General features: G+C 38.9%; 1 protein-coding gene across 6 annotated transcripts; it reads right to left on the bottom strand.

The window, feature by feature from the left end:
• Positions 1-1,984: 1,984 nt before the first annotated feature.
• rnf44 (ring finger protein 44) lies at positions 1,985-16,717 on the bottom strand. Of its 6 annotated transcripts, none has more exons than XR_007450082.1 (12): positions 14,184-14,607; positions 11,627-11,819; positions 10,070-10,292; positions 9,732-9,899; positions 9,081-9,254; positions 8,806-8,967; positions 6,974-7,089; positions 6,589-6,676; positions 6,265-6,386; positions 6,077-6,176; positions 5,030-5,957; positions 1,985-4,808 (listed from the first exon to the last, which is right to left on the bottom strand). XR_007450082.1 is itself a non-coding variant. In XM_049586172.1 (11 exons), the coding sequence occupies exons 2-11, from the start codon at positions 11,731-11,733 to the stop codon at positions 5,895-5,897; spliced, it is 1,323 nt and encodes a 440-aa protein (XP_049442129.1). In that variant the 5' UTR covers positions 11,734-11,819; positions 16,401-16,717; the 3' UTR covers positions 1,985-5,894. The 6 variants fall into 6 exon arrangements, 4 of the variants coding, with proteins under 4 accessions (XP_049442129.1, XP_049442128.1, XP_049442131.1 ...); XR_007450083.1 differs by having other exon boundaries at positions 1,985-5,230; positions 5,805-5,957; XM_049586172.1 differs by lacking the exon at positions 14,184-14,607 and adding an exon at positions 16,401-16,717 and having other exon boundaries at positions 1,985-5,957.
• Positions 16,718-18,277: the final 1,560 nt, after the last annotated feature.

The following is an 18,277-nucleotide window of genomic DNA, read 5'->3' as shown; positions in this document are numbered from 1 at the left end:
TTTCCCCATGTGTACGTGTGCATATGATTCATAGGTACAACTCGTTCTAAAATTGGTTCAGTATTGAGGGAGGCGGATGCAGCCGGGAGCCGCAAAACGAGCTAAAACGGTAACAGGGGCAAATGCGTCCCGTATAAGTTTGCGCATTAACAGTGCTTTTTTTCGCCACTGACTGGTTCAGATCACCAGTGCTATCTCTGTAAATAGCATACTAAGTGTTTCCCTTACCTCTGGGCTGTGTGACGTCATCTCGCGAGAGCTTTGCTCCCTGTGTCTGTAGCTCTCCCTACTCGTGGGACAGACGTTTTCTTCGGTGTTTCGGGGTTGGATGTCTTCTCTTCTTCAGCTGGCAGTAGTCATCTTGGGAGAAGTCAGCACTGCAGACCCGATGGTCTGCAAGGTGCAGTGTCTGGACAGGAGTGTTAGCATCCATTTGTAGCACAACTAGCCACAACTTCAGCATCTCGCCATCCAACAGAGGGGTGTTGCGCGACATCCTGTTCTTGCAATTCGGATAAGCACAAACACGAACCATCGTTTTCAATAGATGCAGTAAAACTCTCAACTGTACTCCGGGACAACCAGAGCCATGCCATGAGCGGCGCTCAGCATGGCTCCTCTGTTTTCTTCCGGCAACAAGCAAAGCTCCGGCAACAAGCAAAGCTCTTGTGAGATGATGTCACAGCCCAGAGGTAAGGGAAACGCTTGGTATGCTATTTACAGAGATAACACTGGCGATCTGAACCAGTCAGTGGCGAAAAAAAGCACTTTTAATGCGCAAACTTATACGGGACGCATTTGCCCCCGTTACCGTTTTAGCTCGTTTCGCGGCTCCCGGTTGCATCCGCCTCCCTCAATACTGAACTTTCATTGATTACTACTAGCATACTACAGTATTAAATTACTTTTCAATGACATCCTTCATTTTGATTTTTTTTGTATAGCATATTTTAGCGGACATCTATGGTATTTTTTATGACACTATACTATGACATTTTATGGCATACTACTATATGGCCTTTTTTTACATTTTAATAGCACACTTTAATAGAACTTTCTAATCACATACTTTATCATGTTTTTATGGCATACTATATGACTTTTCTATACATACTTTAGTGTTACATTTTTATTATATATGATTTTTATTTATTTTTATAAAATGCTATATTATGACATTTTTATAACATAATATTGATTTTTTTTTCACTTTTTAAGACATCTTTATGGAATACTATACTGACCTTTTTATGAGATTATTTATGACATAATGTGACAATCTGATAGCTGAGTGGGATCAAATACTACCACTGGTATGGCAGAGTATACTACCATTTTTTAATACACATTTTATGATATACTGTACTATGTTATATTGTTTTACGGCATAGTATACTATGAATTTCTAATGTCAAACTATAATATGGCATAATATACTTTTAATTTTTAATTTCAAACTGTACTATAACATTTTTTAATAACACCATTCTATCACATTTATATGACATAGAACCACTCCTGCAATCCTTCAGGATTTTTTAAAATTCATGACAGGCTGCGACATCATGACACTTTTATGGCATACAATACTACAACAGTTTTTAATGGTATTTCTTGTGATAAACTATAGGCTACTGTGACTTTCTTGTATTTTTCATGGCATTGATGATTGAAGATGTTATGATTATGTAACTGTTCCTTGTCAAAGTCATTGTTATGAGGTCAAATGGCCAAAGTCCAAACCTTGAGGGTCGTGGTTATACTACTTTTATAGAGACTGTGAATTTCTCACAGAATTTGACAGACAGCTGGAATCTCACACCAGCTGTTTACCAGTCTGGCGTAGAGCCTGCTCAGCTCAGTCACTTTGCTCCTACTTGCCTCCAAATAATACTGTGATTACACCCCAGCACTGAGGGATCAGGGTCGTAATCATTTTTAAAACTGCATTTTAAACTTTCAATCTCAAGTCAGATAAGACATGTTATATTGGTATACATCATACATTTATTAGTGAACAACCCTTTCAAATCAGCCACAACAATTAAAAAAAAAAATATGATTGCACTACTTGGTAAAGCATAACTAGCAACTTTCATTTAAAAAAAGTACAAATCTTAAAAATTTCAAACAGTATACAGATGTATATATAATACACTAACTAGTTATGTTAAATGCTACAAACAATATGATTCCAATGGAATGAAAAATTATAACATTAATAAGAACCATTTCCTATATATAATATATATTAGTTGTTTTCTCCCCCCACCCTCCCCAATACAAACATGGAAAAAATGAGGTAACTGTAAATGTGCAAGTACCAAAGCAAAATATCTGCCTAACACAGAACACATGCCCCTGGCTCTGTTGGCGGGTGGGTAGTCTGGTGTTCAGGCAAGGACCCCTAGAGGCCAGGGAGAGTAAGAACAGTAAACCACTATCCCACCACAGCAAAAGTCATTGGTAAACAATAAATGGCATCTACGGAGCAATCAATCACAAATCCTAAATAAATTTTAGCTGCTTATTGGAACACATTTTTGCACCACACAAGCTGTGAGATTATTCAATAACTCTTAACAGAAAGACTACAAGACTCTATTCTCAGTTGTCATTAAAAGTTACCTCATTACCTAGGCCTTAATGGGAGGTTCTCTTTTTATTTCATAGGGTAGCTGGATATTGTCAATTAAATATTTACTCCAAAAATAAGAGTGCTAACATTAACATGAATTAAGGTATCTATATGTGAACAATACATTTTAAGATATTGATACACTGAGAGCAAGAGCCTGATAGGCAGGTACAGTACTACACTGAAATAAGTATGACAACACTTTATTCTTTTTTTAAATCCCTTAAACTATATTGATTTTCACTGACATTGTTTAGGGGTATTAGTATAACATGCTTTAAGAATACATGGGATCCATGACAAACTATTGCATTCACGCAAGTGAGTTTTCATACCTACAAAGCAGAACATCTAGCACCTTTTCACTATGGCTTTTGATAAACTACAGTAGTTTCAGAGCATGTCATTATCAGTCGTTAGGGCAATAACAGTAACACAATGTATGTAAGAATTGCTGGATTCAAGACCAGTTTTTTTTCTCTATAAAATGAAGTTAGCGCAATAAAATCTTGTAGTCATTCAGTTCTATTACAAATGTGTGCAGTACAATGCATGGCAGTTATCAGCTGAGCGTTAAGATCCAAACCCCCAGAACCCAAAGCCAACTAGAGCTAAAAATCAGTTGGGATCTGGTTGACAAGCATGCATATTGTGCACCATTAAATAGGTCCCCACCAGATTTTGAGATATCCTCCACTATAACACACTTGTTTTACTTTTTTTTAAGTCATGCAAAACACCTCTGAAGAAGATTTGGGAGTGAATTAGGTAGGATAGTGTGCGCCACGGCACATTTAGAAATGGGATCACAACCGCTATGTTGAACATATGGTTTGAGTAAAAGAACAAAAGTCAAAAAGGTTTGAATAATACACTTGTAATGAGTTGCAGTGTACATTGCCTCTTTTCAGTGAATATTAATGACATATTTACTGATCTTTTTTTCTTGCATGCCTGTCTTTAAATGATGTAATATCTACTATTTCCGACAAAACAGAATATTATAATTGATTACATTAAATTATTTGTGGTCTGAGGAAAACGACCACACTAAATTCAGATATACCCTTTTCATGGCATCCTTTCCATTTGAAATGGACTGTTCTCCTTTATTTTTATATACTGAGAGGCCCTGAGTGATTTTTTTTTTTTTTTACTTACAATATATGCCAGCGAATAGATATGTACACATAGGTTAATTCTCAAAGCTGTGGGTTTAACTCATTAAATGGCTTCTTTTTTTTCTCTTGAAGGTGGCACACACATCAAAGACTCACATTCACTTAAGAAACAAAAGTAAAGAAAAAGGCAAGATCCCTTTACACGTCAAAGCAAAGGTTAAAACTGCCTGTTAGTGCTTACTGGGGCAGTTAAGAGACAAGAGTGAATCCAAAGCAAAAGTCCATTTGTTGCTCTTTTCCCTCCCACCCCAAATATATCCTGTTGTTGTTTTTTTTTTAGTGTGAACACAAGCAGGGAACTAGAAGTCTAACAGTGTTCCTACACTACTAAACACTCCAGCTCTGTGTCATCTGAACCCCGTCCTGATCACTGTGATACACAGTTGGCGTTAACGTGGAGTGTCACCAGTGACTTCTACAAGGGTTTTCAACATTCTTCTGTCTTCAAACGTTTATCTAAAAGCATTCACACTGAAGCTATACATACAGTTGCTCTTTTACAACACCATTACTGTAGCCTAAGACAATGACCTGACCAAGTAACCAGATTATAACACATACGTTACACAAACATGTTAGTGCTCCAACTGTTTCCTTCAATGTATTTTCTCTAGAAGATAAAACCAATAAATAAACCTTTTTTTTAAAAAAAAAAAAATGGCATACTTTTAAAACAAGTGGAAAATGACAAAGTATTTTCAGGATTAGTAATAGGTTTGTGCTTGTCAAGGTCATAAGAAGGCAGATCTGAAATCTTGAACAGTAGGCTATATCTGTATATTGGATTTGGCTCACAAAGAAAGAAATAAAAAGCCCAGTCTTCCTAAAAAGGGGAAGAAAGTTCATTTAAAACTCGCCACTCACTGCACATATTGCTTTCTGCACAGGCCTCCAGAGCTCTATGGCATCATCAACATAGCCTTCAGACGAGGACTCCCATCCTTAAACGCAGTCAGGGTGGAACCACATGCTAGTCTTCCCTCATGGCGCTCTCTGAATAAGCAAGCAGTTCTTTTAGTATGCTTCTTTGTCTCTTCTTTTTCTTAAAATTCGATAATTTTGGTGGCAATGCTTGAATAAAATATTGCTAGTCTGAATCAACAGTTCATGCAAATCCTAGCATGCTGCCCTGTATCCAGTGGTTACACAATGCATTGGCTCTGTGAACAGGACAAACATACACACACAATATGCACACACGCATACACACTTGCCAGAGGAACAATGCTGACGTGGAGGGTGGATGTAGCACTTGTGCAGTTATGCCAGATGACCTCAAAAAGATGCAGTCCATTAATCCATGACTGCTTTTGTACAGATCTGTGTTCCAGAGTGGATTATCTGGGGTAGAAGAAACCCCACGGTTGCATGTCCCGTCACTTGCAGTCCACAACCTCAGGCTTAACAGAATCTGCATTTAACCACAGCAAGTCACACTGTCACGATAGTATTGGCAAATCTAAAAACAAATAAGGGGTAAAACTGTTGAAATGATCAATACGTTATTGCAGAACATACATTATTAACAAGTCACTTTGCCCAACACCTACACAAACATGCATCTATGATGGTCAGGCGTCGCCTCCAAACACAGATACCCATGTTGAAGCATTCCTATTATTTCTCTGCTAATTGCACAAGGTGTCCAGCCCATCATCCTCCAGGCTCCAGACTCACCTCTTCCAATGCAGGACTCCCACTATTCATGAACACCACAACCAAATCCACTAAATAAAAATGAAACCCTGTAAACAAAAGCAGCAAATAATGCATTGTAGGGGAAATCTTTGGAATCTGCAACGAGGGGGCAGAGAAAGAACTGGCTGGCGATCCCAGAACTCTGGCTATAGGCTGCGATAGGCAGTGGGTTTCATGAGACTTGGACAGTGAAGCACAGCAGAGGTACAACAGGCTCCAGAAACAAATCCTGGATTGCTTATTATTTAGGGAGGGGCAGGAGTGGTGGGTTGGTAAGCTATATTTACTGGAGGACGCAGGTTAGGTGGCAGGTGTCCCCAGTTTTGGGACAGACTCTGGTGTGTGCAGCTTTCCAGTTCAGCACTCAGAGACAGTTCTCACTCCACCTCCCGGTGTACGTCCGAGGCATCAGCTCGGCAGATAGGACAAGTGCGATTGGTCTGAAAATTAAGCGGGAAAATGAATCATTACGTTGTTAAGCACAGCATAGCAACATACTCCAATTAAACTATGAGGATACTGTGAAATGGTTTAATTCTTGAAACTGGCATCAACTTACCTTTAACCATTTATCCACACACTTCGCGTGGAATTCATGGTTACAAGGTAATACCCGAAGTAGCTGCCTACACTCAAAGTCACTAAAGCACACAACACACCTGAGGGGAGGAAAGGAATATAGATAAATATAGATCCATATATATAAGTGGTTTCTTCTATAAAAGAAAAGGTAAGGAAAAGGCTTACAGCGTTTGTTCAGATAGATGATTCTCTGAGTTGAATCTGTAGGACGGAAGTTGCTCTATATCTGCTTTAGTGAGTCCACGTGGTTTCGCTTCACCCAACCTCTCCGCCAGATTCAGTAATGCCTACACAGACAGAGAGATGGGGAGGACAATGCTTTATGTGAAATATATTATCATTTACAGTGACTTACAATGGACTGAACACTTACGTTGAAACCAATGGAAACAATAAGAGCTCAATCCCATTAGTGTATATTGTCTATTCAATGTGTGAAAAGAGACTGCAAGTGGACAAATTTGTTCTTCCATGAACCACCACACTAACCTCATAGTTCTCCATCTCCACATCATCCACATCCAGGTCTAGGCTGATGGCTGGGCCCACTGCTGTTGGAGGCACAGGAAGCATTGACCTGAGTAGGGAGAGAACAGAACTTTTTGAGCAAACATTAACATAGTCCCTGCAACTTAACTTTGATTGTGAGCAGCACCTGCTCTGCAAACACCAGCACTAAGTCCTAACTACAGCTAGTCATCCTTTCTGGCCTGCTTCTTCATTCCATTAATTTTTTTTTGAGAAACACTGATACAAAAGCCAGAATACAGTGGATTATTAACTAAATCAATTAAAATTTTACATTTAAGTAAATAAATATATGATCATGACTGCTATACTTCATAAACAGGGTAACTGTGCTGCAGGTACTCACAGGAAGTAAGGGAGGAAGCCTGGGTAGTAAGATGGAGGGGGAGGAGGAGGTGGGAGAGGTTGCTGCAACCGGTATCTCTGTCCACTCACTCGCCGGGGCAGCATGTGGGGATATGGCTGGGGAGAAATACAGAGATTTAGAGAATTACGTAACAGTGAGTGTAGAGTGAGCTTAATAATAATAACAATAACAATAATATTAATATAATTCATTATAATTATATATAATGATAATTACTTTATAATGACAGCTAGTTAAAGAAAAGTCTAACTGCATTGGAGGGACATTGTGAGGGCCACGAGGACAAACTGAAAATTCTTGTTGAGCAAAGCAAGTAAGAAATAAATAAAAATAATAAATACAACACCTATACACCTATAAACAGCAACAAAAGTTTTACAGTAATGTGACACACTTCTTTTGGAATACAGAACATGCAACATGTGGTGGCTTTAGAGCTGTCGGAAGGCACCTCTGACAGTAATTACTAATACTATTAAGTAAAGTAATTTTATGATTACTTCTTCAAAAAGAAATAACAAAAGCGTGTAACATGCCTTGGCTAGTTAAGACAGTAGATCCCAAACTTTTTTTTCCTCACATTTGACAGAAGTTTTTATTAGCCAGAAACAAAAAATAGCTATGTTGACTTTTTACTGATGTAAACATTAGACTTTGCCGAAAGTATCAGACTGTCTAAACACAAGACCCATTTTATTGTTATTACTATGCTATGCAATTCTTTAAGTGAACTTGAAGGCAAGATAAGCTTCTTCATATTTTGGACTGAACTGATGCATTTGTGAGTATCACCAGCTTTTCTTTTCTTCACCGTAAAAGGTTTGTCCATTTGATACTCTACCACACTATACTCTAACTCTTACATATGTAACAGTACCTGTTTCTTTACTGTTCAAAATTAACTTCATACACCTTTTAAAGAGACATTTCAACCTAACATGGCAGGAGGAACTACACCATGATCAGTTAAACAATTAATGTAATATAATACAGGAATTAATGTTATTAGACCTGTGAAAATGGTCTATTAAGTTTAGTGTTACTCATACTATTACCCTCTGCTTATAAGCACCCTATGGGTTAAAATAACACTCTTGTCCCCCAGCTATCATCTTTGTGTCTTTGAGCTAGATAGACAGGGGCAGACTGCTGCAGTGGAGCTCCTCTGTCGTCTCAACGATGACAGGATTCAATGATGGAATACCGGAAAGCTAGAATTATTATTACATCACTTGTCTTTCAGTACTTTCCGGCAGTTTCTTATAATGATTCCTTATGATATGCTCAGTTAAATTAATGTGACTTAGACCGGGATAAGTAGCATAAAATAGAAGAACAGATTAACAGATTCAAACTGACGAAGTTGGTCTTTGTTAAAACAACACTTGCCCATTATGAGACGATGAGCTTCGCTACAGGTGTGATGATGCTGACAAAAACTAAACAGTCTCTTGTAAAGCGCATGCAGAATCCACTGTCCAAACAATCCCATTTTCACTTTGTAAATATCTCCCGCAAACAGACTCAAAAACATTTTTAACTAACATTACCATTTAAGGGAGGAAAGAAAAAATAATTAGACTTTTAGCAACCAAATTTTAAACCCTTTAATACCATTTTTAAGGAAATAAAGTTCAGTGCTATTGAAGATTTTCAAAGACCTGCAGATGCCCTATGTGCTGGACAACCTCCCGCTGTGAATGTGTCAGTCTGAAAAGGTAAGAAGCAGGTCATGCTAAAAATAAGTCATAAGTGCACTGTCAATCTCCCTGGAAAATAAGGGTCTGAACATGTCTCTGAGACTTTCTTACCACTCCAAAGGGAAGCTCCTGATGCAGAGGCTCTTGAGGAAGATACTGTAGGGGCAGAGAAGGAGGCAGCGCTGGTGGGTGATGAGAGGGAGGGTAGGAGAAGGTCCCTAATGGGTGCTGGTCCCCTCTTAGGTCAACTTCATTGTCTACCCTCTGTAGAGGCTGAGAAGAGAGAGATGTACAGACAAGGGTTGCAGTCAGACATATTTATTTCAATCAACAAACCAATGATTACATTCTACTATGAGAACATGTGTATGCTGAGGACTACTCACCATGCGTGGATGCTGCGGCTGTAAAGGGACAAACTGGCTCAAGGGAGTAAGGTGCGGCGGCTGGTGGGGGGGTACAGATGGGGTTGGGTGCAATACAAAATGTTCGCTGGAGATCAGCGGTGGAAAGGCTTGATAAGACACTGGCATATGCTGCATGGTACATGCCTGTATGAGCTGCAGAGAGGAAATAATACACATAAGAGTGGACATTAATTTATATGTTACTTATCTTTTTTTCCATGTAATCATTTCAACAATCAAACTCAACACTGTGAAGCAGCCTCTGCCTAACCAAAGTAAATGTGCTTCTTATAATGACAGTGAGGCAGTTACAATGAAAGCATGTTGTAAGCGTGTAGTGAACAGAAGCGATGTGTTACATAAAACCACAGCAATGACAGTACTGGCACCACGCTATTTATCACACTGAGGTCGGTTTGGTTCTACAAATAAACCAAATTAACAACAGAATCATATTTCATGTGGCTTAACTGTTTCTAATAATTGCCCTAACATTAAGACGAAGCCACAAATCCTGCACAGTAACAGCAGCAGCTCATTTGTTAGTCATGAACAGTGACAGATTGCATGGCTGGTGTGGTGTGCTACATGGATGCCACTGACATTTGGGCTCTTCCTTTTCAAACTCACAGGAGGAGGAAGGCAGCAGAGCAGAGAGAGCTGTCCGCTGAACATTACCGAGCATGCTGGGAGCTGCTGAGTGTTGCACCCTGGAAGGGGCTGCCCGGTGTGGATGGGAAATCCATGGGTCGTCACCGTCGTAACAGTGTATGATATTGGAACGGATCCCTGGTGCATCTTGTAGAGAAGAGACATGGAGTGACTTCTCATTACACCAATACAAAACACCCTGCATGTTTCATATTAAAGCTGCACACTACTGAGGAATATGTTTGGTGAGACGAGACAGCGAGTCACATAGAATAAATGTAACTTATTTACCCTTCAGGTCATTGTTGTTCGGTTACCTGGTCATGTAGATCCACCATGATGGGGCTCTGCTGGGGCAGGTGAGCAGCAGGGTGAAGCATGCGTGGTGGTGTGCTGGTGTGGCTGTATTGTCTGGACTCATCTAAAGGAACCTGTTGGTGATGTTGGGAGAAAAGCAGGTGATGGAAGTTCTCATCCTGGACCAGAGAAGTGTGCAGTACAGGTCTGTCTCGTCTCCCCCACTGTCGTCTCACTGGTGGGCTGTAACATCACACAGAAAAATGATTGTCACAGATAGTTAAATACACTATCCAAATAAACATAACTCTGTCGGGTAGTTGGATCACATGCTATTTCCTTAAAATTAGCTCTCAGTTGCATTTGTCTATGTGCACAACTGCTAGGTGTTATTAAAATGTATCAATAAAAATTAGGGCTGAGTGATATGATGAAAATCAAATACTACAACATTATTTTGATAAAGAACCATCTGTAATCTGGATATGATGATGATATAGAGGTGAAATAATAAATCTATATACTGTCAACCATTAAAATAATTGCCTTCTATATTGATACTTGATTAATCAGTCTGAGTAATATTTTAGGAGGAAAAAAACTCTGATTCCAGCTTCTTAAATCTGAATATTTTCTTTACTCCTCTATGACAGTAAACTGAATATGGACAAAACAAGACATTTGAGGACATCATCCTTGGATTTGGGAAACACTTCGACATTTTTCACCATTTATTGTCTTTTTATAGACCAAACAATTCATCCATTGAGAAAACAATCAACAGATTAATCGACAATGAAAATAATCATTTGTTGCAGCCCTATTAACTGAGTGGGTAAAGGTAAATAATATAAATACCTTAAACAGTCTGGTAAATTTGGAAAATTACATCACCTTGTTATAATGCAGCGTTTAAAACCAGGAAAAGACAACGCTCACAGCATTACAATATCCAAAATTTGAGACAATACCTAGTCTCATTTCACGGTATCGATATATTTCCCGGCCATAATAAAAATCCTCCTACAAGATGTGCTAATTATAGATATTTATATTACATGTATGTATGATCTAATAAAAAAAAAGGTGGCATGTTTCTTATAATTTTGGCATAATAGTAATTGGTACACGTCATCAAATACTAACACACTTTTTTTCTCACAATGTAGCAGTTTTGTTTGTCCTTTGAAATCTTAAATATCTTGCGGTAAAACAAGTACGCCATGCTTTCAAAATTTTGTTTAATGTACGTATGTGGGCTTACGGTGCTTGAAAATCACTTTTACTTTAATGAGTCTGTGAGTGGTTTCACTGGATAGAGGGTGGAAAACATGTTGCATGTAACAATATATTGTTTATTTACTGTTTATTTACATTCAAGAAAAAGAAAAAGGTGCAATTAAGTTTGTTTTTTTATTTGCCTGAGGGTGCGGCAACATGAGTCACACACAAAGCTGACATTTGGTTGATGTTGAAACAATCCCACTCTAATTTTGAATACTTTGATATTAGATACAACAAAATAAACGTGTCTTTATAAGAAATATGTCTTGAGGAAAGATAAGGCAGTTTTGTACCTTCTCCTGAGATGCACTGGGGCGTTGCAGGGCTCTCCAAGGAACCTCCTCGGGTTTAAGGGGGCTGTTGGTGGCAGCCTATTTACTGCTATTTCCCATGGTCGCATTGGTGACGTCGTGCAGACGAGTCACGCTCTGGGAAAGGAAACTGTACAGTGGAGGCACTTGTATGTTGCCTCTGATTGTCTTAACCCTGCAAAAACACACCAAATGACAAAATCACAACCCTGCTTCAAATTCATATCCTTAATCTATCAACTGAGCACACACTCCGGCCATTACAGAAAGCCATTAGATAAAAAACATAATAATGAGAGCTAGTTTCAGTCGCTTTAACAGGTATATACCGGCTATCAAGTAAAATGTAACAAGTAACACCCTATATCATCTGTTAACCCACACACCCCTGTGGGATTAGATATTACGCTGTAAAATGGAATTATATGACTATATGGTAATAAAAATAGGGGTTCAAATAATATCTCTGAGGACTAGGGATGCACCGAATATTCGGTAACCGAATACATTCGGCCGAATATTGCAAAAAAAACACACATTCGGTATTCGGTGGAATAAGTTAAAAGCAAGGCCAAATAATAGCGGCGTGTTTTGATAACGCAAACAAACAGCGTGCCGTGACGGGTGGAGTAAAATGTTGGAACTGTGGCGATCCGTCCGTCACCGCACTTGCGACTAAAAATAGTTTTGAGCGAGCAAAATAGGCTTAAATCATTCAGCAAGCTGTGCGAGCAGCCTACAGATTTCAACCACCAGCAGAAACGAAAGGCGAATCCCACCGGTTGCGGGTTGAACGGGGGTCACAGACACAGACAGTAATGTATTCCTGTCAATTACAGCAGCCGTCGGCTTACCGGCGACGGAGAAGTCGGCTCCAATAATTTCCTCTTCTTGGCGTGTGGACTGCCCAGAAGTACCTGAACAGCCGAGCCAGCCGAACACAGACCGTACGTAATGTGTCAGAGGAGAAACGAGCCGTTCACGGTCCACAAACCTCACCGCACTTTAAGGACTGTTCTTTACTTATGAAGGGACTTGTCATGGGAGGAGGGTGGCTGGTTGATTCTTATTTTATTAATTTTTAAATTTTGATCCCCCCTATGTTAATCACTTATTGATGCTGTTTTTGAAGTATGAACAAGTCAATAAGTAATTTATTCCATTGAAATATCAGTGATGTATTATAGAAAAGTGATTTATCTTTTTATAAATGACAAAAGGCACATCTGCTTCATTTTCACTGTGGTATCGTGATACTACTCAGAACCATGATATTTTCACTGGTATCGTACAGTGGGTCCCAATTTTGGTACTGTGACAACACTAATCTGGAGGGGGTTCATCTGCAAAAACTAATGAAAAACTAAACAACAATATTCAGTATTTGGCCAAGCGCTTAATATTATTCGGCTTCGGCCACAAATTTTCATTTCGGTGCATCCCTACTGAGGACCACTCACAGTGCCCAGACCAGATGTTGGTTACAACAAGCTAAATCTCAAACAAACCTATTCAAAGTTAACTACACTGTATCCCCAAAATTAATTGGGTAATAAGTAGGAATGATTTCAGGAAATGTTTGTGACTTTCTATTTTACCCAAGCACATGATGTGACGCAAACGGGCATGTTAGGGAACTGACACTTTTTAATACTAAAATTCATATTCACTTGCTTCAATATCCAAGTATCACTTTCAAATGCTATTTTAATAATGAACAATACACCTGAAAAATCTAATACATGTTTAAGGCACATAGACAGAGGTATTCAAAATTATATGACAAATACCAGTATAATGTCCTCTACAGGTGCCTAATTAGACTGATCAAGATCTAGGTCATTTGTAACCACATTCATGTTATTCCTAATAAAGAAAGGAAGCCACTTCAGTTATACACAGTCCATAGTTTCGTTTTTAATCTAAGGATTTTACAAAGATTTTGTATGTGTTGGGTTTGAGCAAAATGCTTAAATATACTTAATAAATTAGTGTTAAAGTGGCAGTGTAATTAACGCGGTATATTCGGGGGCATAATAAATAGGGGTCGCTATAGCCTGCCTGAACAAAAACATGGAAAGCCATGTGCTCAAAAGACAAAGCAACAACAAAAGATGTGGAAGGCAAGCGGGACCGCTCGCTACCGTACAATTTCGGAGGCCAGTGCACCGTTACACCGTTTCTCACGAGTATTATGCAGAGCCCAGCACACACCACAGCTAAAATGACTAACATTATCACTGTGGCAGCCGTTGGTTCCTCATTGTCAGGGCAAATTCGACGTCCCCTGTTGAAGGAGAGCAGCTAACTTTAGCAAAGCTAGGCTAACGCTTTGTCCCAGCCTAGCAGAGCTCAGCAGTTGCACATAACCGCCGTTTGCAAGCTTTTTTAGCTAGCACACTCATGCATGTTAAGCACATCTGTTAAATTATTACTGCTTATTCCACTCGTGTTACATGTGACACCCCAGACTGAGCCCAGCATTGTATGGACAGGCATTAGCTATGCGAGTTGGCCAACAACACAGACCACATCTTACTTTCTTAGCTAGTTTGCTTGCTCGGTGAGAAGGGGAGATGGCAGGTGTCTCAGCCTCCGAAATGTTGTGTCCCATCAAGTTCTCCTTGCGTGTAACCGCCTCTAACCGACAACTACCACCCGACATAAACTAACGTTACCTGACTATCAATCGACTGTTGTTTCCTCCGACAGATTTTTTTGACAATGTCGGACGGAGCTGCTGTTAGCTTGCTAACGCTTGTCGGCTAACACACGCTTCCAACTGCTGCATAGGGAACCCGTTTACTCCAGAAACCGTGAACACCGGCCTGTCCGTTAACGGCAACGTTTACCGAAGCAGGGAATAAAACCGTTAAACGTTCGAAAAGACAACGTTAGCTGCCCAGCGACAGGAAACATTCCTTGGCGCGTGTACGTTCCTTGAAATGCATTGTTATGACGAAACCACGCCTCCTGTTCGGAGTGACCAATCAGCGCGCAGCAAATACAGACAGCAGACATCCAGACAGTCTTTGCTACAATGTATCAAAACAAGCAGTTCCTGTTGTTGCTGGATGCAAACAAACACAAAGCACCATGAGAGGCTGCAGGGTCACCTAAAGATTATTTAACACATATCCCTGACCCTAACATTGAGCCTAATGACTGACCGGATAAATACTGTGACCTCCTTTCTTTTCTCCTTCCTTACTGCATCTTTCCACCTAAAGCACAGCCACTGCTACACACTGCTTTCTGGAATTATTGTCACCGATGACTCAAGCATTGTACTTGACTCACTTGTACTTTATTTCCATTTGATGCATGTTATAGATTAAACTATCCTGCAGTATTTAAAGCAATTAATACTGTGGCTCCAGCTCGACCTATATACATTAAAGTACTGCTTACATATGAATGCATTAGTAGTGACATTCACTCTGCATAATGAGTACTTTTAATCAGTGTTGTAAACTAAAGAAGTCATAATATTTAGTTGCTGTACTTAAGTATTTTTTGGGAGTATCTGCACTTTATTTGAGTTTATATATTTCTGGCATTTTTTACTTTTGCTCCACTAAATTTCCTAAATAAAATGTATACTTTTACTCTAATACATTCCCCTGGTGTGAAGAAGATCTTGTTTTTTTTTTTTTCAAGTGTAACCTACGTTTCATTTTTAAGACATGTTATGAAGACATACACGTCAAAATCATCAGAATTCTGACCACTTGCTTTTTCAATTATCAGCATTTACTTGTACAGTTACTTTCAATACTTCATTTCATATCATAAAACTACTTTTGAACAGTAAATATTTTTACTCAAGTCATATTCTAATAGGTGACTTTAGCTCCCACCAAAGTCATGAATGAAGGCTTGAATAAAACTCTGAAAGCAGGACACTGACTTGTGTATTATAATGTGTTTTTTTTTATAATGTAGTAAGCTATTTAATGATCTAATACTTGTTCCACCACTGACAGTCACTTTATGTAGGCCTACAGAATAATCAGAAAAGGTTTCCACAGGTAGAACTGTTTCAAATGAGGACTCTTGTGACACTTCAAGTACTAAACATAACAGATCGGTGTGTCAGTTTTGATCATAAGGAAAATCTCATTTTAATTTACTAGCTGTAGCCCACTGATAGCAAGTGTTTCCTTTGTAGAATACAGTGCCTTTAGGTCTCAAACTCTACTGTGGCCCACAGTCTGTTTTGACTCACTGGAGGCCACGGTGTCCTACTGTACACTACCCAGGCGGTTATGTAATATTGCACTTCCATGATCGAGTGAGAAACACCCTTCATCAGCTCTGTACCAAATTTCCCAGCTACAGTTTTGTAGGTCAGCGAATGGAGCTGCAAAAGATGATGCACTTGAGGGTTACCAAGCTTTATTAGGCCTTATAAGCTACCTATCAGGCCCACTTTGTCCAATAAGAGTTAATAAATAATGTCTCCGTCTGTTCTGAATGCTCCACTGCAAAGCATTTGAGCCTGTATGATCTTCTGAATGCATTCAGAAGTGTGCACCTAATAAAGAGCTGGGTGAGGAGAGTAGCAGCGGTATGCAACATAGACTAAATGTAAACATTACAACATCGCACTCGGTAGCAGCAAAACAAGGAGGGGCTGGAGGTTGAGCAGGATGACAGCCCTAATAACCCGTCTAACCATCTCCCGTAAACACGCGCCGATAATCCCCAAAATTCAACCGAGACAAAGCGACAACAAGAGGAGCAGTGTAGTTACCTGATTGTTAATATGCAAACATCTGATCAGTGATATTTCCCTTGTTATGTTCACATCTCGTTAGGCTAAGTGCGGCATCCTACGGTCAGCTGTTCCCGTGTGGAACATTCCGTGGATTTCACCACTGCTGTAAAAAAGGTGCTTAACATCAGAGTCTCGTATTATCCCCGCACTCTGTGTGCGTGTAATGCGGGTTTATGGCTTTGCAAGCCCCGAAATCACTTCCGTAGTCGCCACTTTTTGGTTTTGAAAATGATAAGCCAGCCCCACGGTTGCTTAGAGTTTCTGCAGTTCCCCGTTACACCCCCATTTCTGTGTATTTCCAGAGCAGAGAGCACAAGCCATGCTGCCATTTTTACCGTAATGGACAGAAAAAAGTGTGTCAGGCTGACTGGAAAGTTCAGGGTCGCCTGTGAAAAGCGGTCATTAGTATTCTGAGAGAGGAAAAAAAACAAAACAGAGGGAAAAAGGTACAAGTAGTAAAAATACAAGTGTAAAATACTGCTTGTGCACCTTCTTCTAAAACATGGGGAAAATGCAATGAGGTAAGAAATGTTCCATAAATTGCAAAAAAAAAAAAATTGAATTGGTAAAAGTATTTTTAAAAAGCTAGAGAAAAGCTATAGTTATAATTAGCATTAGCCTATTATATATTTTATAGTTTTTAAGATTGTTTTCCAGGTCCAGGTTTTCTTTTAAAAAAAAAAACAAAAACAAAAACAACAATTTTCCTGTTTTAATTTTCTCTTTTTACCAATTTCTTGCTATTTTTTTGAGTCATTTCTTCTTTTGTTACTCATTGCCTTCTTCACATGTGTTTGAAACAAACCAAGCCAATTTGCTTAAATATAAAGGGTTAAATAAAGGTCATGCATGACAGATTGTAACTCAGAAAAATACAGAAACTATTACCAGCAACATCTAGCCTACTTTAAGTTTAAAAAAATAAAAGTACTCTTTATGTAGAATGGTCCCTTCCTGAGTGTAACATCATTATATACTTTATTACTGGCTTATTATAATAATGTTTGATATAATCAGCCTTGTAATGTTGTAGGTAAAACCAGGTTTACCTACTTTATTGAGAAGCTTAACTCACAATCCAGTATGTTTTGTGTGTGGAATCCTAAAGGAGCAGTATACAATATTCAGAGCATTGTTATAGCAGAAAACAGCTATGACTCAGCTGCCAGACTTTTAACTAATCCCAAGAGACAAGACCATATAAATCCCACCCTTGCAATGCTACACTGGCTACCTGTTAAGTATGGGAATTATTTTAAACTTTTATTATTATTTTTACTCTTAAAACTCTACATGGTATTGCTCCAACATGTATTGTAGCAGCTGCCTGCTCTCCTCAGGTGGGACCCTCCTAACTGTTCCTACAGCCTGCCTCATTACATAAATAAAGCGGCCATTTTCTGTCACAGCCCCACAGCTGTGGAGCTCCTTGCCTGTGCAAACTCAGTGTCTTCATTTAAAACACTCCTCAAAACATACTTTTACTTTATTTATTTTAATCACAGACTCTGATTTATCTGGTCTTAGCTTATGTTCAATGTTTTAATTGCTGTTTTTATCTTGATAGTGTATACTGTTTTATTTGTCTCATAAAACACTTCCTATACAAATTAAGTTTATCATTATTATTATTATTATTATTAAATCAAATCAAATCAACTTTATTTATATGGCACTTTTCATACAACAGTAACACAAAGTGCGTCACAGAGGTTAAAAACAACAAAGATCCAAACAGAAAACAAAAAGAAAAGAGAAAACCCAACCCTCCCACCCAACAAAAAGCTATTTAGCTCACAAAATTGAGTTAGTAGCTAGGTAAGAATGATCTAAAACAGAGACATAAAATGCAT

Source organism: Epinephelus fuscoguttatus, linkage group LG9 (assembly GCF_011397635.1).
Source record: "Epinephelus fuscoguttatus linkage group LG9, E.fuscoguttatus.final_Chr_v1".
Classification (NCBI taxonomy): Eukaryota; Metazoa; Chordata; class Actinopteri; order Perciformes; family Serranidae; genus Epinephelus; species Epinephelus fuscoguttatus.
Note: the sequence above shows the minus strand (reverse complement) of the source record. Positions and strands in the feature narration are given on the sequence as shown.